The sequence below is a fragment of the Lineus longissimus genome, chromosome 5 (genome assembly GCF_910592395.1).
Source record: "Lineus longissimus chromosome 5, tnLinLong1.2, whole genome shotgun sequence".
Classification (NCBI taxonomy): Eukaryota; Metazoa; Nemertea; class Pilidiophora; order Heteronemertea; family Lineidae; genus Lineus; species Lineus longissimus.
In genome coordinates, this window is record NC_088312.1 from 23,183,654 (window position 1) to 23,204,707 (window position 21,054).

At 45.2% G+C, this 21,054-nt stretch overlaps 3 protein-coding genes across 3 annotated transcripts; all 3 read right to left on the reverse strand.

The window, feature by feature from the left end:
• Positions 1-1,502: 1,502 nt before the first annotated feature.
• Positions 1,503-3,578, reverse strand: LOC135488627 (uncharacterized). The gene has a single exon (XM_064773271.1). The coding sequence runs from the start codon at positions 3,576-3,578 to the stop codon at positions 1,503-1,505; it is 2,076 nt and encodes a 691-aa protein (XP_064629341.1).
• Positions 3,579-4,585: 1,007 nt separating this feature from the next.
• On the reverse strand, positions 4,586-6,661 carry LOC135488628 (uncharacterized). The gene has a single exon (XM_064773272.1). The coding sequence runs from the start codon at positions 6,659-6,661 to the stop codon at positions 4,586-4,588; it is 2,076 nt and encodes a 691-aa protein (XP_064629342.1).
• A 6,723-nt stretch (positions 6,662-13,384) lies between these two features.
• LOC135488629 (uncharacterized) lies at positions 13,385-14,938 on the reverse strand. The gene has a single exon (XM_064773273.1). It carries the CDS (start codon positions 14,936-14,938, stop codon positions 13,385-13,387), a length of 1,554 nt encoding a protein of 517 aa, XP_064629343.1.
• Positions 14,939-21,054: the final 6,116 nt, after the last annotated feature.

Here is a 21,054-nt window from a genome sequence, read left to right on the forward strand (position 1 = left end):
CCACTCACTTTGTACTTCAGCTATGATCCCTTGTGGTACCTTGTAACTTATCTGCTTGTCCGGGCCGGCCAGATTCCCATTCCTTTGGATCACTTTAGTTGCTCACCTAGCTCCTTCTGTCTCACCATGTGCTTTTCCCTGTCCAGATCACGGGTGTTTGGTCTAACACTATGATCACTGCCACCAATGTCATGGTGGTAAGGTCTACTAATTATCAAACTCATCTCTCTTCTTTTTGTTTTATTGTTCTAATCCTGCATTGTTCCCTTCGAATTACGTATTGTGACAAAAATCCCTCAAAACTTGCAAAGTCAAACACAGGAAAAGTCTAGTCCATTATCTATAGGCGGACTTAATGAAACTAAAACGTCGAACGCATTAATAACATATTTACAAAGAATGTCTAGTCCCTTTCTTCAGGCGGGCTTAGAAAAGTTTCATTCCGGACAGCTTTCCGCTCTCCAGAACACTTAGCAACTTGAGAGCTGATGCTCCCCGTTTGGTAAGACAGTCCGCCAGCTGTTCACATGACACCACCCACATGATCTCGTTCACTTGTTTGTTGTCCACATTCTCCAGACAATTCTAATCTCAGTCTCTTTTCTGTCACTGACTTGTTGGAGTTGATTGCCTCAAATAAAGATTTGCAGTCAGTAACACATTTCAATGCCAATAGACGTGGATTTGCAACTCCATGTTGCAACTCGCAGTACAACGTGGCCAGAAATATCCCTAGATCTATTCCGTCTGCCATCGAGAGTGTCTCAGCTGCTAGAGTGCTCCTTACCACTCTGCGTATTTTCTTGGAACTCCAGCAAACAGGGTTACATACTCCATCCTTTCCCATCAAAAAGACCAATTGTCCTCCATGAGAACCATTATCTTCAGCATTTCCTAGTGATGCATCAGTGTATACAACGAGCTGCACATCCTCGTCTCCTAAGTACCTGAACCTTAGAGATACATGTTCTGATCTCACTCTCCTAATGATCTTGTTTGCTTCCAGCAAATCATTCACAGTGGCAGACTTCACGCGAGTTGCCAGCACTGCCGTATCGAATATTATATCAGGCCTTGTTTGACGTGCGATCCAGAGCAACTGCCCAATTTTTGACCTCAAATCTTTCCGCTCTTCCTCGGCGACAGCAAAATCCTTTTGGGGTGATCGAGAGCTGCCTAACTGTATCGGTGTCAGACTAGAAGCAAAGCCCTCTTGGTTCACACGAATGTCCCCATCTCTGTGTTGGACTTCCAAGCCAAGGTACTTAAAGGATTGCCTATCCTCTCTCCCCACATTTAGACTCTGCCTCAGCTGTTGAATTACTGACATCTCAAATTGTTTGGTGCCTCCCCATATGAAATCATCCACGTGAGCAGCCAACAGCCCGATCAGTTCTCCCTTACTATCCCGCCATGAGAACACGGCTGGATCCACTTTGGAGATTTTTCCTCCAGTTTCTATCATCACATCCTTCACTTTGTTGCACCAGCTAAGAGAAGCATCACTCAATCCATAGACGCACTTTTTCAGCCTCCAAACTTTTCCCCGACACATTTGCTTCCTTGGGCGGTTTCACAAAGATGTCCCTCTCCAAACTTTTTCCTTGAAGGAAGGCCGTCTTAATGTCCAGTGAGTTTACCACCCACCTCCTCTGTCTGATCACAGCCATCACTATCCTCCAGGAATCGTTCCCACAAGTGGGGGAATCTGTTTGGTTTGCACCATGCTCCTCAAACCCCCGAGCTACAAGTCTGGCCTTGGGGATTATTCCGGCTTCCGTATCCTTTAAAGTCAGAACCCATCTCGTTGATACACACTTTTGTCCTTGGTCCTGCACTTCTGAATAGACCTGATGATTGCTCCAACTCGAAAGTTCCTTTTGTTTAGCTTCTTCAAAGTCCACATTTTGGGAAATCATCACTTCATCTGGGTCCCGTCCTTGTTCTTCATGTTCAACATCAACCAATTCTAGCCCATGAACCTTTTCCAAATCTACCGCCTCAGATCCACTATCTCCACCTAGGTACTGTATATTATACCAGTGTTTGTATTTTCCACCTGCTTTCCCAGCACGGCTAACAACTTTGGCTGTCATCCTTTCCTCCTTTTCATCGTGTTTGAAAGCGATATCTTGTCCAACTTTGATCCGATCAGTCCTAATCCCCGGGTTTTGTCCCTGTGCTCCCTCCTCTTGATCCTGGTCTTGGTTTGGATGATCATCTCCGTGTTGGATCGGCGGCTGATCATCATCATCTCCTGTTGCTGGTTTCTGTGGCTGCTCATCCTTGCTTGATCGATCCTGTCTGTTTCTATCATTGTCCTTGTTCTCTGTTGGATGTCCCGAAGAGTCCCCTGTCATAGCACTGTGACTCCTCTGTTGGTTCACTAACTGAAGCCTACTGATATGAACCCTCACTAAGTTCCCACCATGTCTGATGAATACAATTTTTCCATCTTGGCCAATGACTGTGCCAGGACCCTTCCACTCCGTATTGTCTGGCCTCCTGTAGTATACTTTGTCACCCATCTGGTACTTGTCACCTGTGTATGACCGTGTCTGCTTCTTCAGGGCTCTCCTTATCCTCTCAGAGCACTCAGTCTCTGTGAAAGCCTTCCTCGTTGCGTAGAGGGCTCCTAGGTGTTCTCCTACGACCTTGCTGGTGGTAGTCCCCTCCAGGGCTGGCAACTGGTTGGTAAGGTTTGCAGGTAGATTTGGATTTCTGCCGAACACCAGCTGGTATGCACTGAAGCCATGTACATTTATCATGCTATTCTTTGCATTGAGTGCCCATTTCAGTGCTGTCTCCCAACTGCAATTTCTGTCATGCTTTACCTTTAGCATTATGTTTGTTAGGACATGATTGTGCTTTTCTAAGAGGCCATTACTGAATGGCGCGTACGCGGCAGTTGTGATCACCTTTATGTTGAAATTTTCACACAAATCACGTGTCTCCGAATTAGAAAATTCTCCGCCATTGTCACGGAACAACGAAGTTGGGGGTCCAAAGATGCTAATCCAATGGGATAGAAACTCTTGGACGAACACTTGAGGCAACTTCCTTTTGACAATTGCCCCAGCACTGAAACGAGTGAACTCATCAATGATATGTAAATACCAAATGTTCCTGTCTAGCTCATGCAGGTCAACAGCTACGGTTTGGTTGAAATCCGTCGCTAAAGGGAGGCCCACTGCTGGTTTGGGAGGTACTTTCCTATACATTTGGCAAGTTTCACACTCTTTGACAACATCCGTCAGCATTTGAAAAATTTCTGGATTCTTCATGCCTGCACTGATCAGTAACTTCTGCAATCTATCTGCAGAAGCATGCCCGAACTGCTTGTGAATCTTAATCAAATTTGCCTTTTGCCTTTGTGCATCCTGTAGTTCTATCACCTGCATCACCTCTGTTTTGAGAGCTTCCTCCTCCATGATGAGCTGTTCCTGAAACAAGTCCGAGCCATTCTGTGTCACCAATACTTGATTTTCAACAAAACTAGCTTCCGCATCATGTGGTACTAACTCTATGCAATACTGACCAGTAGAAGTCTGCAGTAGCTGCACAGGTTTACCAAACATCTTTGCAGTATCATTGCTTATGTCTAGTACTGTCTGCGCCCTTTTTAGAGCATCCTTTGTTGTCCACATTCTCCTTAATCGCAGACAATTCTAATCTCAGTCTCTTTTCTGTTACTGACTTGTTGGAGTTGATTGCCTCAAATAAAGATTTGCAGTCAGTAACACATTTCAATGCCAATAGACGTGGATTTGCAACTCCATGTTGCAACTCGCAGTACAACGTGGCCAGAAATATCCCTAGATCTATTCCGTCTACCATCGAGAGTGTCTCAGCTGCTAGAGTGCTCCTTACCACTCTGCGTATTTTCTTGGAACTCCAGCAAACAGGGTTACATAATCCATCCTTTCCTATCAAAAAGACCAATTGTCCTCCATGAGAACCATTATCTTCAGCATATCCTAGTGATGCATCAGTGTATACAACGAGCTGCACATCCTCGTTTCCTGAGTACCTGAACCTTAGAGATACATGTTCTGATCTCACTCTCCTAATGATCTTGTTGGCTTCCAGCAAATCATTCACAGTGGCAGACTTCACGCGAGTTGCCAGCACTGCCGTATCGAATATTATATCAGGCCTTGTTTGACGTGCGATCCAGAGCAACTGCCCAATTTTTGGCCTCAAATGTTTCCGCTCTTCCTCGGCGACAGCAAAATCCTTTTGGGGTGATCGAGAGCTGCCTAACTGTATCGGTGTCAGACTAGAAGCAAAGCCCTCTTGGTTCACAAGAATGTCCCCATCTCTGTGTTGGACTTCCAAGCCAAGGTACTTAAAGGATTGCCTATCCTCTCTCCCCACATTTAGACTCTGCCTCAGCTGTTGAATTACTGACATCTCAAATTGTTTGGTGCCTCCCCATATGAAATCATCCACGTGAGCAGCCAACAGCCCGATCAGTTCTCCCTTACTATCCCGCCATGAGAACACGGCTGGATCCACTTTGGAGGTTTTTCCTCCAGTTTCTATCATCACATCCTTCACTTTGTTGCACCAGCTAAGAGAAGCATCACTCAATCCATAGACGCACTTTTTCAGCCTCCAAACTTTTCCCCGACACATTTGCTTCCTTGGGCGGTTTCACAAAGATGTCCCTCTCCAAACTTTTTCCTTGAAGGAAGGCCGTCTTAATGTCCATTGAGTTTACCACCCACCTCCTCTGTGCGATCACAGCCATCACTATCCTCCAGGAATCGTTCCCACAAGTGGGGGAATCTGTTTGGTTTGCACCATGCTCCTCAAACCCCCGAGCTACAAGTCTGGCCTTGGGGATTATTCCGGCTTCCGTATCCTTTAAAGTCAGAACCCATCTCGTTGATACACACTTTTGTCCTTGGTCCTGCACTTCTGAATAGACCTGATGATTGCTCCAACTCGAAAGTTCCTTTTGTTTAGCTTCTTCAAAGTCCACATTTTGGGAAATCATCACTTCATCTGGGTCCCGTCCTTGTTCTTCATGTTCAACATCAACCAATTCTAGCCCATGAACCTTTTCCAAATCTACCGCCTCAGATCCACTATCTCCACCTAGGTACTGTATATTATACCAGTGTTTGTATTTTCCACCTGCTTTCCCAGCACGGCTAACAACTTTGGCTGTCATCCTTTCCTCCTTTTCATCGTGTTTGAAAGCGATATCTTGTCTAACTTTGATCCGATCAGTCCTAATCCCCGGGTTTTGTCCCTGTGCTCCCTCCTCTTGATCCTGGTCTTGGTTTGGATGATCATCTCCGTGTTGGATCGGCGGCTGATCATCATCATCTCCTGTTGCTGGTTTCTGTGGCTGCTCATCCTTGCTTGATCGATCCTGTCTGTTTCTATCATTGTCCTTGTTCTCTGTTGGATGTCCCGAAGAGTCCCCTGTCATAGCACTGTGACTCCTCTGTTGGTTCACTAACTGAAGCCTACTGATATGAACCCTCACTAAGTTCCCACCATGTCTGATGAATACAATTTTTCCATCTTGGCCAATGACTGTGCCAGGACCCTTCCACTCCGTATTGTCTGGCCTCCTGTAGTATACTTTGTCACCCATCTGGTACTTGTCACCTGTGTATGACCGTGTCTGCTTCTTCAGGGCTCTCCTTATCCTCTCAGAGCACTCAGTCTCTGTGAAAGCCTTCCTCGTTGCGTAGAGGGCTCCTAGGTGTTCTCCTACGACCTTGCTGGTGGTAGTCCCCTCCAGGGCTGGCAACTGGTTGGTAAGGTTTGCAGGTAGATTTGGATTTCTGCCGAACACCAGCTGGTATGCACTGAAGCCATGTACTTTTATCATGCTATTCTTTGCATTGAGTGCCCATTTCAGTGCTGTCTCCCAACTGCAATTTCTGTCATGCTTTACCTTTAGCATTATGTTTGTTAGGACATGATTGTGCTTTTCTAAGAGGCCATTACTGAATGGCGCGTACGCGGCAGTTGTGATCACCTTTATGTTGAAATTTTCACACAAATCATGTGTCTCCGAATTAGAAAATTCTCCGCCATTGTCACTGAACAATGAAGTTGGGGGTCCAAAGATGCTAATCCAATGGGATAGAAACTCTTGGACGAACACTTGAGGCAACTTCCTTTTGACAATTGCCCCAGCACTGAAACGAGTGAACTCATCAATGATATGTAAATACCAAATGTTCCTGTCTAGCTCATGCAGGTCAACAGCTACGGTTTGGTTGAAATCCGTCGCTAAAGGGAGGCCCACTGCTGGTTTGGGAGGTACTTTCCTATACATTTGGCAAGTTTCACACTCTTTGACAACATCCGTCAGCATTTGAAAAATTTCTGGATTCTTCATGCCTGCACTGATCAGTAACTTCTGCAATCTATCTGCAGAAGCATGCCCGAACTGCTTGTGAATCTTAATCAATTTTGCCTTTTGCCTTTGTGCATCCTGTAGTTCTATCACCTGCATCACCTCTGTTTTGAGAGCTTCCTCCTCCATGATGAGCTGTTCCTGAAACAAGTCCGAGCCATTCTGTGTCACCAATACTTGATTTTCAACAAAACTAGCTTCCGCATCATGTGGTACTAACTTTATGCAATAGTGACCAGTAGAAGTCTGCAGTAGCTGCACAGGTTTACCAAACATCTTTGCAGTATCATTGCTTATGTCTAGTACTGTCTGCGCCCTTTTTAGAGCATCCTTTGTTGTCCACATTCTCCTTAATCGCAGACAATTCTAATCTCAGTCTCTTTTCTGTTACTGACTTGTTGGAGTTGATTGCCTCAAATAAAGATTTGCAGTCAGTAACACATTTCAATGCCAATAGACGTGGATTTGCAACTCCATGTTGCAACTCGCAGTACAACGTGGCCAGAAATATCCCTAGATCTATTCCGTCTGCCATCGAGAGTGTCTCAGCTGCTAGAGTGCTCCTTACCACTCTGCGTATTTTCTTGGAACTCCAGCAAACAGGGTTACATACTCCATCCTTTCCCATCAAAAAGACCAATTGTCCTCCATGAGAACCATTATCTTCAGCATTTCCTAGTGATGCATCAGTGTATACAACGAGCTGCACATCCTCGTCTCCTAAGTACCTGAACCTTAGAGATACATGTTCTGATCTCACTCTCCTAATGATCTTGTTTGCTTCCAGCAAATCATTCACAGTGGCAGACTTCACGCGAGTTGCCAGCACTGCCGTATCGAATATTATATCAGGCCTTGTTTGACGTGCGATCCAGAGCAACTGCCCAATTTTTGACCTCAAATGTTTCCGCTCTTCCTCGGCGACAGCAATATCCTTTTGGGGTGATCGAGAGCTGCCTAACTGTATCGGTGTCAGACTAGAAGCAAAGCCCTCTTGGTTCACAAGAATGTCCCCATCTCTGTGTTGGACTTCCAAGCCAAGGTACTTAAAGGATTGCCTATCCTCTCTCCCCACATTTAGACTCTGCCTCAGCTGTTGAATTACTGACATCTCAAATTGTTTGGTGCCTCCCCATATGAAATCATCCACGTGAGCAGCCAACAGCCCGATCAGTTCTCCCTTACTATCCCGCCATGAGAACACGGCTGGATCCACTTTGGAGATTTTTCCTCCAGTTTCTATCATCACATCCTTCACTTTGTTGCACCAGCTAAGAGAAGCATCACTCAATCCATAGACGCACTTTTTCAGCCTCCAAACTTTTCCCGACACATTTGCTTCCTTGGGCGGTTTCACAAAGATGTCCCTCTCCAAACTATTTCCTTGAAGGAAGGCCGTCTTAATGTCCATTGAGTTTACCACGCACCTCCTCTGTGCGATCACAGCCATCACTATCCTCCAGGAATCGTTCCCACAAGTGGGGGAATCTGTTTGGTTTGCACCATGCTCCTCAAACCCCCGAGCTACAAGTCTGGCCTTTGGGATTATTCCGGCTTCCGTATCCTTTAAAGTCAGAACCCATCTCGTTGATACACACTTTTGTCCTTGGTCCTGCACTTCTGAATAGACCTGATGATTGCTCCAACTCGAAAGTTCCTTTTGTTTAGCTTCTTCAAAGTCCACATTTTGGGAAATCATCACTTCATCTGGGTCCCGTCCTTGTTCTTCATGTTCAACATCAACCAATTCTAGCCCATGAACCTTTTCCAAATCTACCGCCTCAGATCCACTATCTCCACCTAGGTACTGTATATTATACCAGTGTTTGTATTTTCCACCTGCTTTCCCAGCACGGCTAACAACTTTGGCTGTCATCCTTTCCTCCTTTTCATCGTGTTTGAAAGCGATATCTTGTCCAACTTTGATCCGATCAGTCCTAATCCCCGGGTTTTGTCCCTGTGCTCCCTCCTCTTGATCCTGGTCTTGGTTTGGATGATCATCTCCGTGTTGGATCGGCGGCTGATCATCATCATCTCCTGTTGCTGGTTTCTGTGGCTGCTCATCCTTGCTTGATCGATCCTGTCTGTTTCTATCATTGTCCTTGTTCTCTGTTGGATGTCCCGAAGAGTCCCCTGTCATAGCACTGTGACTCCTCTGTTGGTTCACTAACTGAAGCCTACTGATATGAACCCTCACTAAGTTCCCACCATGTCTGATGAATACAATTTTTCCATCTTGGCCAATGACTGTGCCAGGACCCTTCCACTCCGTATTGTCTGGCCTCCTGTAGTATACTTTGTCACCCATCTGGTACTTGTCACCTGTGTATGACCGTGTCTGCTTCTTCAGGGCTCTCCTTATCCTCTCAGAGCACTCAGTCTCTGTGAAAGCCTTCCTCGTTGGGTAGAGGGCTCCTAGGTGTTCTCCTACGACCTTGCTGGTGGTAGTCTCCTCCAGGGCTGGCAACTGGTTGGTAAGGTTTGCAGGTAGATTTGGATTTCTGCCGAACACCAGCTGGTATGCACTGAAGCCATGTACATTTATCCAATACCAGAAATCCCCGACCTCGAACTTGCGCATGCGCACTAATTACCATCTCGGCCGATCAACGCAGTAGTGCGCTTAGCTTAGGGCAATCTCCAAAAGCAGAGTTAATCAGGCGGTGGGGAGCATTACGCACTTTGCCGATAGCCCATTGGTTTCCTCTAATGTCTAGCTAATACTGTGCAAAATTTCAGTGAATTTAGTCAAAAAAATCCTTTGTCCACCTTTGTACCGCCGCTTTGCATGCATTGATGAAGTTCAAACAGGGAAAATCAGGAAAATAAGCCTTTGAGGCGCTTTTACGGCTCAAAAACTGGCATTTCTAGAGATAATATTTTAGTTGCCGATAGATCCGCGAGAGGGCAATACCATCTAGAGTCATAATAACACTGCTTCTGGTGTTTTGGAACATTTTTTTCTTTGTCCACTTGCATGCCGAAATTGGAGGTTTTAATGATGTGACAGCAAAAAATTGAATTGGTCATTGCGAGGGGGTCACTAGGGAGCTTGGGGGGTTGATCTATGCAATATACCTAGTTTTAAATCGTGCTTGTTTCATGCTAATGTGAAACACCATCATTCTGATACTACTGAGATTTAAATTTTTCACTCTAGATTTTAAATGAAGTTTGAAAATTCATTTTTCACTTGATGATCATGCTAATCATGACTGCCTGAGTCCAGTTTCCCTGCACCCAAAGTTTATTACTGATGGTAGCTTTCCTATATCTAATTGTCTAATGTAAAAAAGTTGGGCATTTTGTGGGGGGTGTACTGTGGTCTTGGCCTCTCCTACTTTGGGGGTGGGGGTGGGGTGGGGGTGGGGTGGGGTGGAGGTTGGTCTTGTTGGCATCCAGGTTTGAGATATCATAAAACTCTTGACTGGTGTTATTATGGACTACTCGTTTTTCTCTCTTGTAATTCGGCAATTTTATATCAGATAACAAAGCGTAATTCAAACGGATACCGCATCTCGTTGAGGCTGCCATTGTGATTGATTGCTGCGAGCTGATTCGTCAATGGCGGCACGTGACTGATTACACTGGCGGCCTCTATCGGACGGCGTTGGTCGGGTTTTTCTGGTGTTGCATGCTATTCTTTGCATTGAGTGCCCATTTCAGTGCTGTCTCCCAACTGCAATTTCTGTCATGCTTTACCTTTAGCATTATGTTTGTTAGGACATGATTGTGCTTTTCTAAGAGGCCATTACTGAATGGCGCGTACGCGGCAGTTGTGATCACCTTTATGTTGAAATTTTCACACAAATCACCAAGGAGGATACCGCGGTGACGTCACGGCTTTTCCCAAGATGGCGCTGCATATTGTAAACAAACTCGATCCACGGCCAAGGGAAAATCAAGTCATCAAAAAAGTTAGATTTTTCGCATCAAATCAGAGTTATTAGTACTTTTCTGCTATGAAATAAGTCTTCAGACAATAAGCTATCATTTGAATAATGAAAAGTGCTGTTTTGATGGGGAAAAATAGGGTTTTTAAAACCAAATATCCGGGCACCGATCTTCCAAAATTAGCGATGGTTTCAAAACAGTCTCCCAGATATGGGGCAATCTCTTCATTATCATAATGGGATTTGGAGGCATGTTTACAGATTTTACAAGTTCGAGACCTGTAATACCTAAAACTCGCATAGATCCCCATAGATCCCCTCTATTTGTCGAGTTAGCGCCCCTATAAGATCATGCATTTTCGGACACTAGAACGAAATCTTCCTGCGGATATCGCGGTTTCGGTGATGATGTAAGGAGAAATTGACTGTTCTTAGAGTTGTATGGGACAGAAATGAGTTCATACTTCATGAATACATGAATATATTATGATATGGGCGGGCTTCTAAGTCAAAACAATAACATTAAACTCAACTGCATCTCTACTGTATATTGCGTAGTGCATTGCCTAGTGTATTTCGTAGTGTATTTTAGCGGAGACATTATTTCCGCACTTTGGCCACGCCAAACGTCTTTTTTATTCGTGGAAGTTAATCTGCTCTGTAAATTTGATTTTACACAGGAAGAATCCATACTAGGTATTGCAATATTTCATGTCTATTGGTGTTTTTGTGTACAAAAGCGCACCAGACAGTGAGACGTGGAGATGTGTTCAGTACTGGTGCTGCCAGTAGACTGAATCTGATTGGCCATAGCGATCACTAATATGGGTCGGGATCACGTGATGTGACGTCACCGCGGTATCCTCCTTGACAAATCACGTGTCTCCGAATTAGAAAATTCTCCGCCATTGTCACTGAACAATGAAGTTGGGGGTCCAAAGATGCTAATCCAATGGGATAGAAACTCTTGGACGAACACTTGAGGCAACTTCCTTTTGACAATTGCCCCAGCACTGAAACGAGTGAACTCATCAATGATATGTAAATACCAAATGTTCCTGTCTAGCTCATGCAGGTCAACAGCTACGGTTTGGTTGAAATCCGTCGCTAAAGGGAGGCCCACTGCTGGTTTGGGAGGTACTTTCCTATACATTTGGCAAGTTTCACAATCTTTGACAACATCCGTCAGCATTTGAAAAATTTCTGGATTCTTCATGCCTGCACTGATCAGTAACTTCTGCAATCTATCTGCAGAAGCATGCCCAAACTGCTTGTGAATCTTAATCAATTTTGCCTTTTGCCTTTGTGCATCCTGTAGTTCTATCACCTGCATCACCTCTGTTTTGAGAGCTTCCTCCTCCATGATGAGCTGTTCCTGAAACAAGTCCGAGCCATTCTGTGTCACCAATACTTGATTTTCAACAAAACTAGCTTCCGCATCATGTGGTACTAACTCTATGCAATAGTGACCAGTAGAAGTCTGCAGTAGCTGCACAGGTTTACCAAACATCTTTGCAGTATCATTGCTTATGTCTAGTACTGTCTGCGCCCTTTTTAGAGCATCCTTTGTTGTCCACATTCTCCTTAATCGCAGACAATTCTAATCTCAGTCTCTTTTCTGTTACTGACTTGTTGGAGTTGATTGCCTCAAATAAAGATTTGCAGTCAGTAACACATTTCAATGCCAATAGACGTGGATTTGCAACTCCATGTTGCAACTCGCAGTACAACGTGGCCAGAAATATCCCTAGATCTATTCCGTCTGCCATCGAGAGTGTCTCAGCTGCTAGAGTGCTCCTTACCACTCTGCGTATTTTCTTGGAACTCCAGCAAACAGGGTTACATACTCCATCCTTTCCCATCAAAAAGACCAATTGTCCTCCATGAGAACCATTATCTTCAGCATTTCCTAGTGATGCATCAGTGTATACAACGAGCTGCACATCCTCGTCTCCTAAGTACCTGAACCTTAGAGATACATGTTCTGATCTCACTCTCCTAATGATCTTGTTTGCTTCCAGCAAATCATTCACAGTGGCAGACTTCACGCGAGTTGCCAGCACTGCCGTATCGAATATTATATCAGGCCTTGTTTGACGTGCGATCCAGAGCAAATGCCCAATTTTTGACCTCAAATGTTTCTGCTCTTCCTCGGCGACAGCAAAATCCTTTTGGGGTGATCGAGAGCTGCCTAACTGTATCGGTGTCAGACTAGAAGCAAAGCCCTCTTGGTTCACAAGAATGTCCCCATCTCTGTGTTGGACTTCCAAGCCAAGGTACTTAAAGGATTGCCTATCCTCTCTCCCCACATTTAGACTCTGCCTCAGCTATTGAATTACTGACATCTCAAATTGTTTGGTGCCTCCCCATATGAAATCATCCACGTGAGCAGCCAACAGCCCGATCAGTTCTCCCTTACTATCCCGCCATGCGAACACGGCTGGATCCACTTTGGAGATTTTTCCTCCAGTTTCTATCATCACATCCTTCACTTTGTTGCACCAGCTAAGAGAAGCATCACTCAATCCATAGACGCACTTTTTCAGCCTCCAAACTTTTCCCGACACATTTGCTTCCTTGGGCGGTTTCACAAAGATGTCCCACTCCAAACTATTTCCTTGAAGGAAGGCCGTCTTAATGTCCATTGAGTTTACCACGCACCTCCTCTGTGCGATCACAGCCATCACTATCCTCCAGGAATCGTTCCCACAAGTGGGGGAATCTGTTTGGTTTGCACCATGCTCCTCAAACCCCCGAGCTACAAGTCTGGCCTTGGGGATTATTCCGGCTTCCGTATCCTTTAAAGTCAGAACCCATCTCGTTGATACACACTTTTGTCCTTGGTCCTGCACTTCTGAACAGACCTGATGATTGCTCCAACTCGAAAGTTCCTTTTGTTTAGCTTCTTCAAAGTCCACATTTTGGGAAATCATCACTTCATCTGGGTCCCGTCCTTGTTCTTCATGTTCAACATCAACCAATTCTAGCCCATGAACCTTTTCCAAATCTACCGCCTCAGATCCACTATCTCCACCTAGGTACTGTATATTATACCAGTGTTTGTATTTTCCACCTGCTTTCCCAGCACGGCTAACAACTTTGGCTGTCATCCTTTCCTCCTTTTCATCGTGTTTGAAAGCGATATCTTGTCCAACTTTGATCCGATCAGTCCTAATCCCCGGGTTTTGTCCCTGTGCTCCCTCCTCTTGATCCTGGTCTTGGTTTGGATGATCATCTTGGGTTGGATCGGCGGCTGATCATCATCATCTCCTGTTGCTGGTTTCTGTGGCTGCTCATCCTTGCTTGATCGATCCTGTCTGTTTCTATCATTGTCCTTGTTCTCTGTTGGATGTCCCGAAGAGTCCCCTGTCATAGCACTGTGACTCCTCTGTTGGTTCACTAACTGAAGCCTACTGATATGAACCCTCACTAAGTTCCCACCATGTCTGATGAATACAATTTTTCCATCTTGGCCAATGACTGTGCCAGGACCCTTCCACTCCGTATTGTCTGGCCTCCTGTAGTATACTTTGTCACCCATCTGGTACTTGTCACCTGTGTATGACCGTGTCTGCTTCTTCAGGGCTCTCCTTATCCTCTCAGAGCACTCAGTCTCTGTGAAAGCCTTCCTCGTTGGGTAGAGGGCTCCTAGGTGTTCTCCTACGACCTTGCTGGTGGTAGTCCCCTCCAGGGCTGGCAACTGGTTGGTAAGGTTTGCAGGTAGATTTGGATTTCTGCCGAACACCAGCTGGTATGCACTGAAGCCATGTACATTTATCATGCTATTCTTTGCATTGAGTGCCCATTTCAGTGCTGTCTCCCAACTGCAATTTCTGTCATGCTTTACCTTTAGCATTATGTTTGTTAGGACATGATTGTGCTTTTCTAAGAGGCCATTACTGAATGGCGCGTACGCGGCAGTTGTGATCACCTTTATGTTGAAATTTTCACACAAATCACGTGTCTCCGAATTAGAAAATTCTCCGCCATTGTCACTGAACAATGAAGTTGGGGGTCCAAAGATGCTAATCCAATGGGATAGAAACTCTTGGACGAACACTTGAGGCAACTTCCTTTTGACAATTGCCCCAGCACTGAAACGAGTGAACTCATCAATGATATGTAAATACCAAATGTTCCTGTCTAGCTCATGCAGGTCAACAGCTACGGTTTGGTTGAAATCCGTCGCTAAAGGGAGGCCCACTGCTGGTTTGGGAGGTACTTTCCTATACATTTGGCAAGTTTCACACTCTTTGACAACATCCGTCAGCATTTGAAAAATTTCTGGATTCTTCATGCCTGCACTGATCAGTAACTTCTGCAATCTATCTGCAGAAGCATGCCCGAACTGCTTGTGAATCTTAATCAAATTTGCCTTTTGCCTTTGTGCATCCTGTAGTTCTATCACCTGCATCACCTCTGTTTTGAGAGCTTCCTCCTCCATGATGAGCTGTTCCTGAAACAAGTCCGAGCCATTCTGTGTCACCAATACTTGATTTTCAACAAAACTAGCTTCCGCATCATGTGGTACTAACTTTATGCAATAGTGACCAGTAGAAGTCTGCAGTAGCTGCACAGGTTTACCAAACATCTTTGCAGTATCATTGCTTATGTCTAGTACTGTCTGCGCCCTTTTTAGAGCATCCTTTGTTGTCCACATTCTCCTTAATCGCAGACAATTCTAATCTCAGTCTCTTTTCTGTTACTGACTTGTTGGAGTTGATTGCCTCAAATAAAGATTTGCAGTCAGTAACACATTTCAATGCCAATAGACGTGGATTTGCAACTCCATGTTGCAACTCGCAGTACAACGTGGCCAGAAATATCCCTAGATCTATTCCGTCTGCCATCGAGAGTGTCTCAGCTGCTAGAGTGCTCCTTACCACTCTGCGTATTTTCTTGGAACTCCAGCAAACAGGGTTACATACTCCATCCTTTCCCATCAAAAAGACCAATTGTCCTCCATGAGAACCATTATCTTCAGCATTTCCTAGTGATGCATCAGTGTATACAACGAGCTGCACATCCTTGTCTCCTAAGTACCTGAACCTTAGAGATACATGTTCTGATCTCACTCTCCTAATGATCTTGTTTGCTTCCAGCAAATCATTCACAGTGGCAGACTTCACGCGAGTTGCCAGCACTGCCGTATCGAATATTATATCAGGCCTTGTTTGACGTGCGATCCAGAGCAACTGCCCAATTTTTTACCTCAAATGTTTCCGCTCTTCCTCGGCGACAGCAAAATCCTTTTGGGGTGATCGAGAGCTGCCTAACTGTATCGGTGTCAGACTAGAAGCAAAGCCCTCTTGGTTCACAAGAATGTCCCCATCTCTGTGTTGGACTTCCAAGCCAAGGTACTTAAAGGATTGCCTATCCTCTCTCCCCACATTTAGACTCTGCCTCAGCTGTTGAATTACTGACATCTCAAATTGTTTGGTGCCTCCCCATATGAAATCATCCACGTGAGCAGCCAACAGCCCGATCAGTTCTCCCTTACTATCCCGCCATGAGAACACGGCTGGATCCACTTTGGAGATTTTTCCTCAAGTTTTCTCCAGTTTCCTCCTTTTCATCGTGTTTGAAAGCGATATCTTGTCCAACTTTGATCCGATCAGTCCTAATCCCCGGGTTTTGTCCCTGTGCTCCCTCCTCTTGATCCTGGTCTTGGTTTGGATGATCATCTCCGTGTTGGATCGGCGGCTGATCATCATCATCTCCTGTTGCTGGTTTCTGTGGCTGCTCATCCTTGCTTGATCGATCCTGTCTGTTTCTATCATTGTCCTTGTTCTCTGTTGGATGTCCCGAAGAGTCCCCTGTCATAGCACTGTGACTCCTCTGTTGGTTCACTAACTGAAGCCTACTGATATGAACCCTCACTAAGTTCCCACCATGTCTGATGAATACAATTTTTCCATCTTGGCCAATGACTGTGCCAGGACCCTTCCACTCCGTATTGTCTGGCCTCCTGTAGTATACTTTGTCACCCATCTGGTACTTGTCACCTGTGTATGACCGTGTCTGCTTCTTCAGGGCTCTCCTTATCCTCTCAGAGCACTCAGTCTCTGTGAAAGCCTTCCTCGTTGCGTAGAGGGCTCCTAGGTGTTCTCCTACGACCTTGCTGGTGGTAGTCCCCTCCAGGGCTGGCAACTGGTTGGTAAGGTTTGCAGGTAGATTTGGATTTCTGCCGAACACCAGCTGGTATGCACTGAAGCCATGTACTTTTATCATGCTATTCTTTGCATTGAGTGCCCATTTCAGTGCTGTCTCCCAACTGCAATTTCTGTCATGCTTTACCTTTAGCATTATGTTTGTTAGGACATGATTGTGCTTTTCTAAGAGGCCATTACTGAATGGCGCGTACGCGGCAGTTGTGATCACCTTTATGTTGAAATTTTCACACAAATCACGTGTCTCCGAATTAGAAAATTCTCCGCCATTGTCACTGAACAATGAAGTTGGGGGTCCAAAGATGCTAATCCAATGGGATAGAAACTCTTGGACGAACACTTGAGGCAACTTCCTTTTGACAATTGCCCCAGCACTGAAACGAGTGAACTCATCAATGATTTGTAAATACCAAATGTTCCTGTCTAGCTCATGCAGGTCAACAGCTACGGTTTGGTTGAAATCCGTCGCTAAAGGGAGGCCCACTGCTGGTTTGGGAGGTACTTTCCTATACATTTGGCAAGTTTCACACTCTTTGACAACATCCGTCAGCATTTGAAAAATTTCTGGATTCTTCATGCCTGCACTGATCAGTAACTTCTGCAATCTATCTGCAGAAGCATGCCCGAACTGCTTGTGAATCTTCATCAAATTTGCCTTTTGCCTTTGTGCATCCTGTAGTTCTATCACCTGCATCACCTCTGTTTTGAGAGCTTCCTCCTCCATGATGAGCTGTTCCTGAAACAAGTCCGAGCCATTCTGTGTCACCAATACTTGATTTTCAACAAAACTAGCTTCCGCATCATGTGGTACTAACTCTATGCAATAGTGACCAGTAGAAGTCTGCAGTAGCTGCACAGGTTTACCAAACATCTTTGCAGTATCATTGCTTATGTCTAGTACTGTCTGCGCCCTTTTTAGAGCATCCTTTGTTGTCCACATTCTCCTTAATCGCATACAATTCTAATCTCAGTCTCTTTTCTGTTACTGACTTGTTGGAGTTGATTGCCTCAAATAAAGATTTGCAGTCAGTAACACATTTCAATGCCAATAGACGTGGATTTGCAACTCCATGTTGCAACTCGCAGTACAACATGGCCAGAAATATCACAAGATCTATTCCGTCTGCCATCGAGAGTGTCTCAGCTGCTAGAGTGCTCCTTACCACTCTGCGTATTTTCTTGGAACTCCAGCAAACAGGGTTACATACTCCATCCTTTCCCATCAAAAAGACCAATTGTCCTCCATGAGAACCATTATCTTCAGCATTTCCTAGTGATGCATCAGTGTATACAACGAGCTGCACATCCTCGTCTCCTAAGTACCTGAACCTTAGAGATACATGTTCTGATCTCACTCTCCTAATGATCTTGTTTGCTTCCAGCAAATCATTCACAGTGGCAGACTTCACGCGAGTTGCCAGCACTGCCGTATCGAATATTGTATCAGGCCTTGTTTGACGTGCGATCCAGAGCAACTGCCCAATTTTTTACCTCAAATGTTTCCGCTCTTCCTCGGCGACAGCAAAATCCTTTTGGGGTGATCGAGAGCTGCCTAACTGTATCGGTGTCAGACTAGAAGCAAAGCCCTCTTGGTTCACAAGAATGTCCCCATCTCTGTGTTGGACTTCCAAGCCAAGGTACTTAAAGGATTGCCTATCCTCTCTCCCCACATTTAGACTCTGCCTCAGCTGTTGAATTACTGACATCTCAAATTGTTTGGTGTCTCCCCATATGAAATCATCCACGTGAGCAGCCAACAGCCCGATCAGTTCTCCCTTACTATCCCGCCATGAGAACACGGCTGGATCCACTTTGGAGATTTTTCCTCCAGTTTCTATCATCACATCCTTCACTTTGTTGCACCAGCTAAGAGAAGCATCACCCAATCCATAGACGCACTTTTTCAGCCTCCAAACTTTTCCCGACACATTTGCTTCCTTGGGCGGTTTCACAAAGATGTCCCTCTCCAAACTATTTCCTTGAAGGAAGGCCGTCTTAATGTCCATTGAGTTTACCACCCACCTCCTCTGTGCGATCACAGCCATCACTATCCTCCAGGAATCGTTCCCACAAGTGGGGGAATCGGTTTGGTTTGCACCATGCTCCTCAAACCCCCGAGCTACAAGTCTGGCCTTGGGGATTATTCCGGCTTCCGTATCCTTTAAAGTCAGAACCCATCTCGTTGATACACACTTTTGTCCTTGGTCCTGCACTTCTGAACAGACCTGATGATTGCTCCAACTCGAAAGTTCCTTTTGTTTAGCTTCTTCAAAGTCCACATTTTGGGAAATCATCACTTCATCTGGGTCCCGTCCTTGTTCTTCATGTTCAACATCAACCAATTCTAGCCCATGAACCTTTTCCAAATCTACCGCCTCAGATCCACTATCTCCACCTAGGTACTGTATATTATACCAGTGTTTGTATTTTCCACCTGCTTTCCCAGCACGGCTAACAACTTTGGCTGTCATCCTTTCCTCCTTTTCATCGTGTTTGAAAGCGATATCTTGTCCAACTTTGATCCGATCAGTCCTAATCCCCGGGTTTTGTCCCTGTGCTCCCTCCTCTTGATCCTGGTCTTGGTTTGGATGATCATCTCCGTGTTGGATCGGCGGCTGATCATCATCATCTCCTGTTGCTGGTTTCTGTGGCTGCTCATCCTTGCTTGATCGATCCTGTCTGTTTCTATCATTGTCCTTGTTCTCTGTTGGATGTCCCGAAGAGTCCCCTGTCATAGCACTGTGGCTCCTCTGTTGGTTCACTAACTGAAGCCTACTGATATGAACCCTCACTAAGTTCCCACCATGTCTGATGAATACAATTTTTCCATCTTGGCCAATGACTGTGCCAGGACCCTTCCACTCCGTATTGTCTGGCCTCCTGTGGTATACTTTGTCACCCATCTGGTACTTGTCACCTGTGTATGACCGTGTCTGCTTCTTCAGGGCTCTCCTTATCCTCTCAGAGCACTCAGTCTCTGTGAAAGCCTTCCTCGTTGCGTAGAGGGCTCCTAGGTGTTCTCCTACGACCTTGCTGGTGGTAGTCTCCTCCAGGGCTGGCAACTGGTTGGTAAGGTTTGCAGGTAGATTTGGATTTCTGCCGAACACCAGCTGGTATGCACTGAAGCCATGTACATTTATCATGCTATTCTTTGCATTGAGTGCCCATTTCAGTGCTGTCTCCCAACTGCAATTTCTGTCATGCTTTACCTTTAGCATTATGTTTGTTAGGACATGATTGTGCTTTTCTAAGAGGCCATTACTGAATGGCGCGTACGCGGCAGTTGTGATCACCTTTATGTTGAAATTTTCACACAAATCACGTGTCTCCGAATTAGAAAATTCTCCGCCATTGTCACTGAACAATGAAGTTGGGGGTCCAAAGATGCTAATCCAATGGGATAGAAACTCTTGGACGAACACTTGAGGCAACTTCCTTTTGACAATTGCCCCAGCACTGAAACGTTTTGAGAGCTTCCTCCTCCATGATGAGCTGTTCCTGAAACAAGTCCGAGCCATTCTGTGTCACCAATACTTGATTTTCAACAAAACTAGCTTCCGCATCATGTGGTACTAACTCTATGCAATAGTGACCAGTAGAAGTTTGCAGTAGCTGCACAGGTTTACCAAACATCTTTGCAGTATCATTGCTGATGTCTAGTACTGTCTGCGCCCTTTTTAGAGCATCCTTGCTCAGAAGAAATGGTAACTTGCTATTGACTACTTCTGTCTGGATGTTGCATGCGGTGCCAGCAATTTGTGCTGGAATCTGAACACATTTAAGCGATTTGACCTGTTTCCCATCACCGAATCTGAACACTCTTGTACTATCCTTACACGTAATGCGCGACTGCTGATCTGTACCCAAGATGCTCTTGTAATTATCTAACCATTCTTGTCCACATACACTCTGTGTACATGCAGTATCGACTACTGCCATCGAATATGCCTCGCACATGAACACTTCACTGGGGTCAGTGCCTTTTACAAACAAAGTTATATTACATTCCTCCTCATCTTTGCATTCCTTTATTTCCTCTCTGTGGGGGCAATCCTTTGCCCAATGAAAAACCGATTTACACACAGCGCACTTAGTACGATTTCCGAATCTATCGAGTGGGTTTGTTCCTCTGGGTACCTCACCTTTTTTATCGTTTCTACTACCAGCGTTGTGGTGTCCTGGGCCACGACCTGGTCCTTGATTCCTTCTCGTGTTGTTTGGAAATGATCTAGAATTAGACTGAGCATATGGAGCATTAGACTTGGTGTAACATGCATTCTCTGTTTTTACAGTAATGCCAGTGTCATCGCTTGAACTATTACTCGGAGATGTACCCCCAAAAATTCTTTTCAGCGCCGACTTCATGGAACTGAACTTCAAATCAGAGGCAGCAGTCAGCGCTAGTTGTCGATCTGTGTCCGAAAGTCCCGCACTGTCGAGTAATTTGAAACTGAGAACAGCATCAGGTAACGACATGTTTGATTTCTTACAGAGCTCATGTCTCCTCTCAAACTCTATGATAAACTCTGTCATAGTTTGCCCTTCTTGTTTGTGATACTTATCAAAACTGGTGTAGTGTTCATACGCCACATCTACTTTGTCCCTT

What these genes read in the sequence shown, in the direction of transcription:
- LOC135488627 (XM_064773271.1), bottom strand. Translation starts at nt 3,578, where the DNA reads ATGTTTGGTAAACCTGTGCAGCTACTGCAGACTTCTACTGGTCAGTAT.
- LOC135488628 (XM_064773272.1), bottom strand. Translation starts at nt 6,661, where the DNA reads ATGTTTGGTAAACCTGTGCAGCTACTGCAGACTTCTACTGGTCACTAT.
- LOC135488629 (XM_064773273.1), bottom strand. Translation starts at nt 14,938, where the DNA reads ATGTGGACAACAAAGGATGCTCTAAAAAGGGCGCAGACAGTACTAGAC.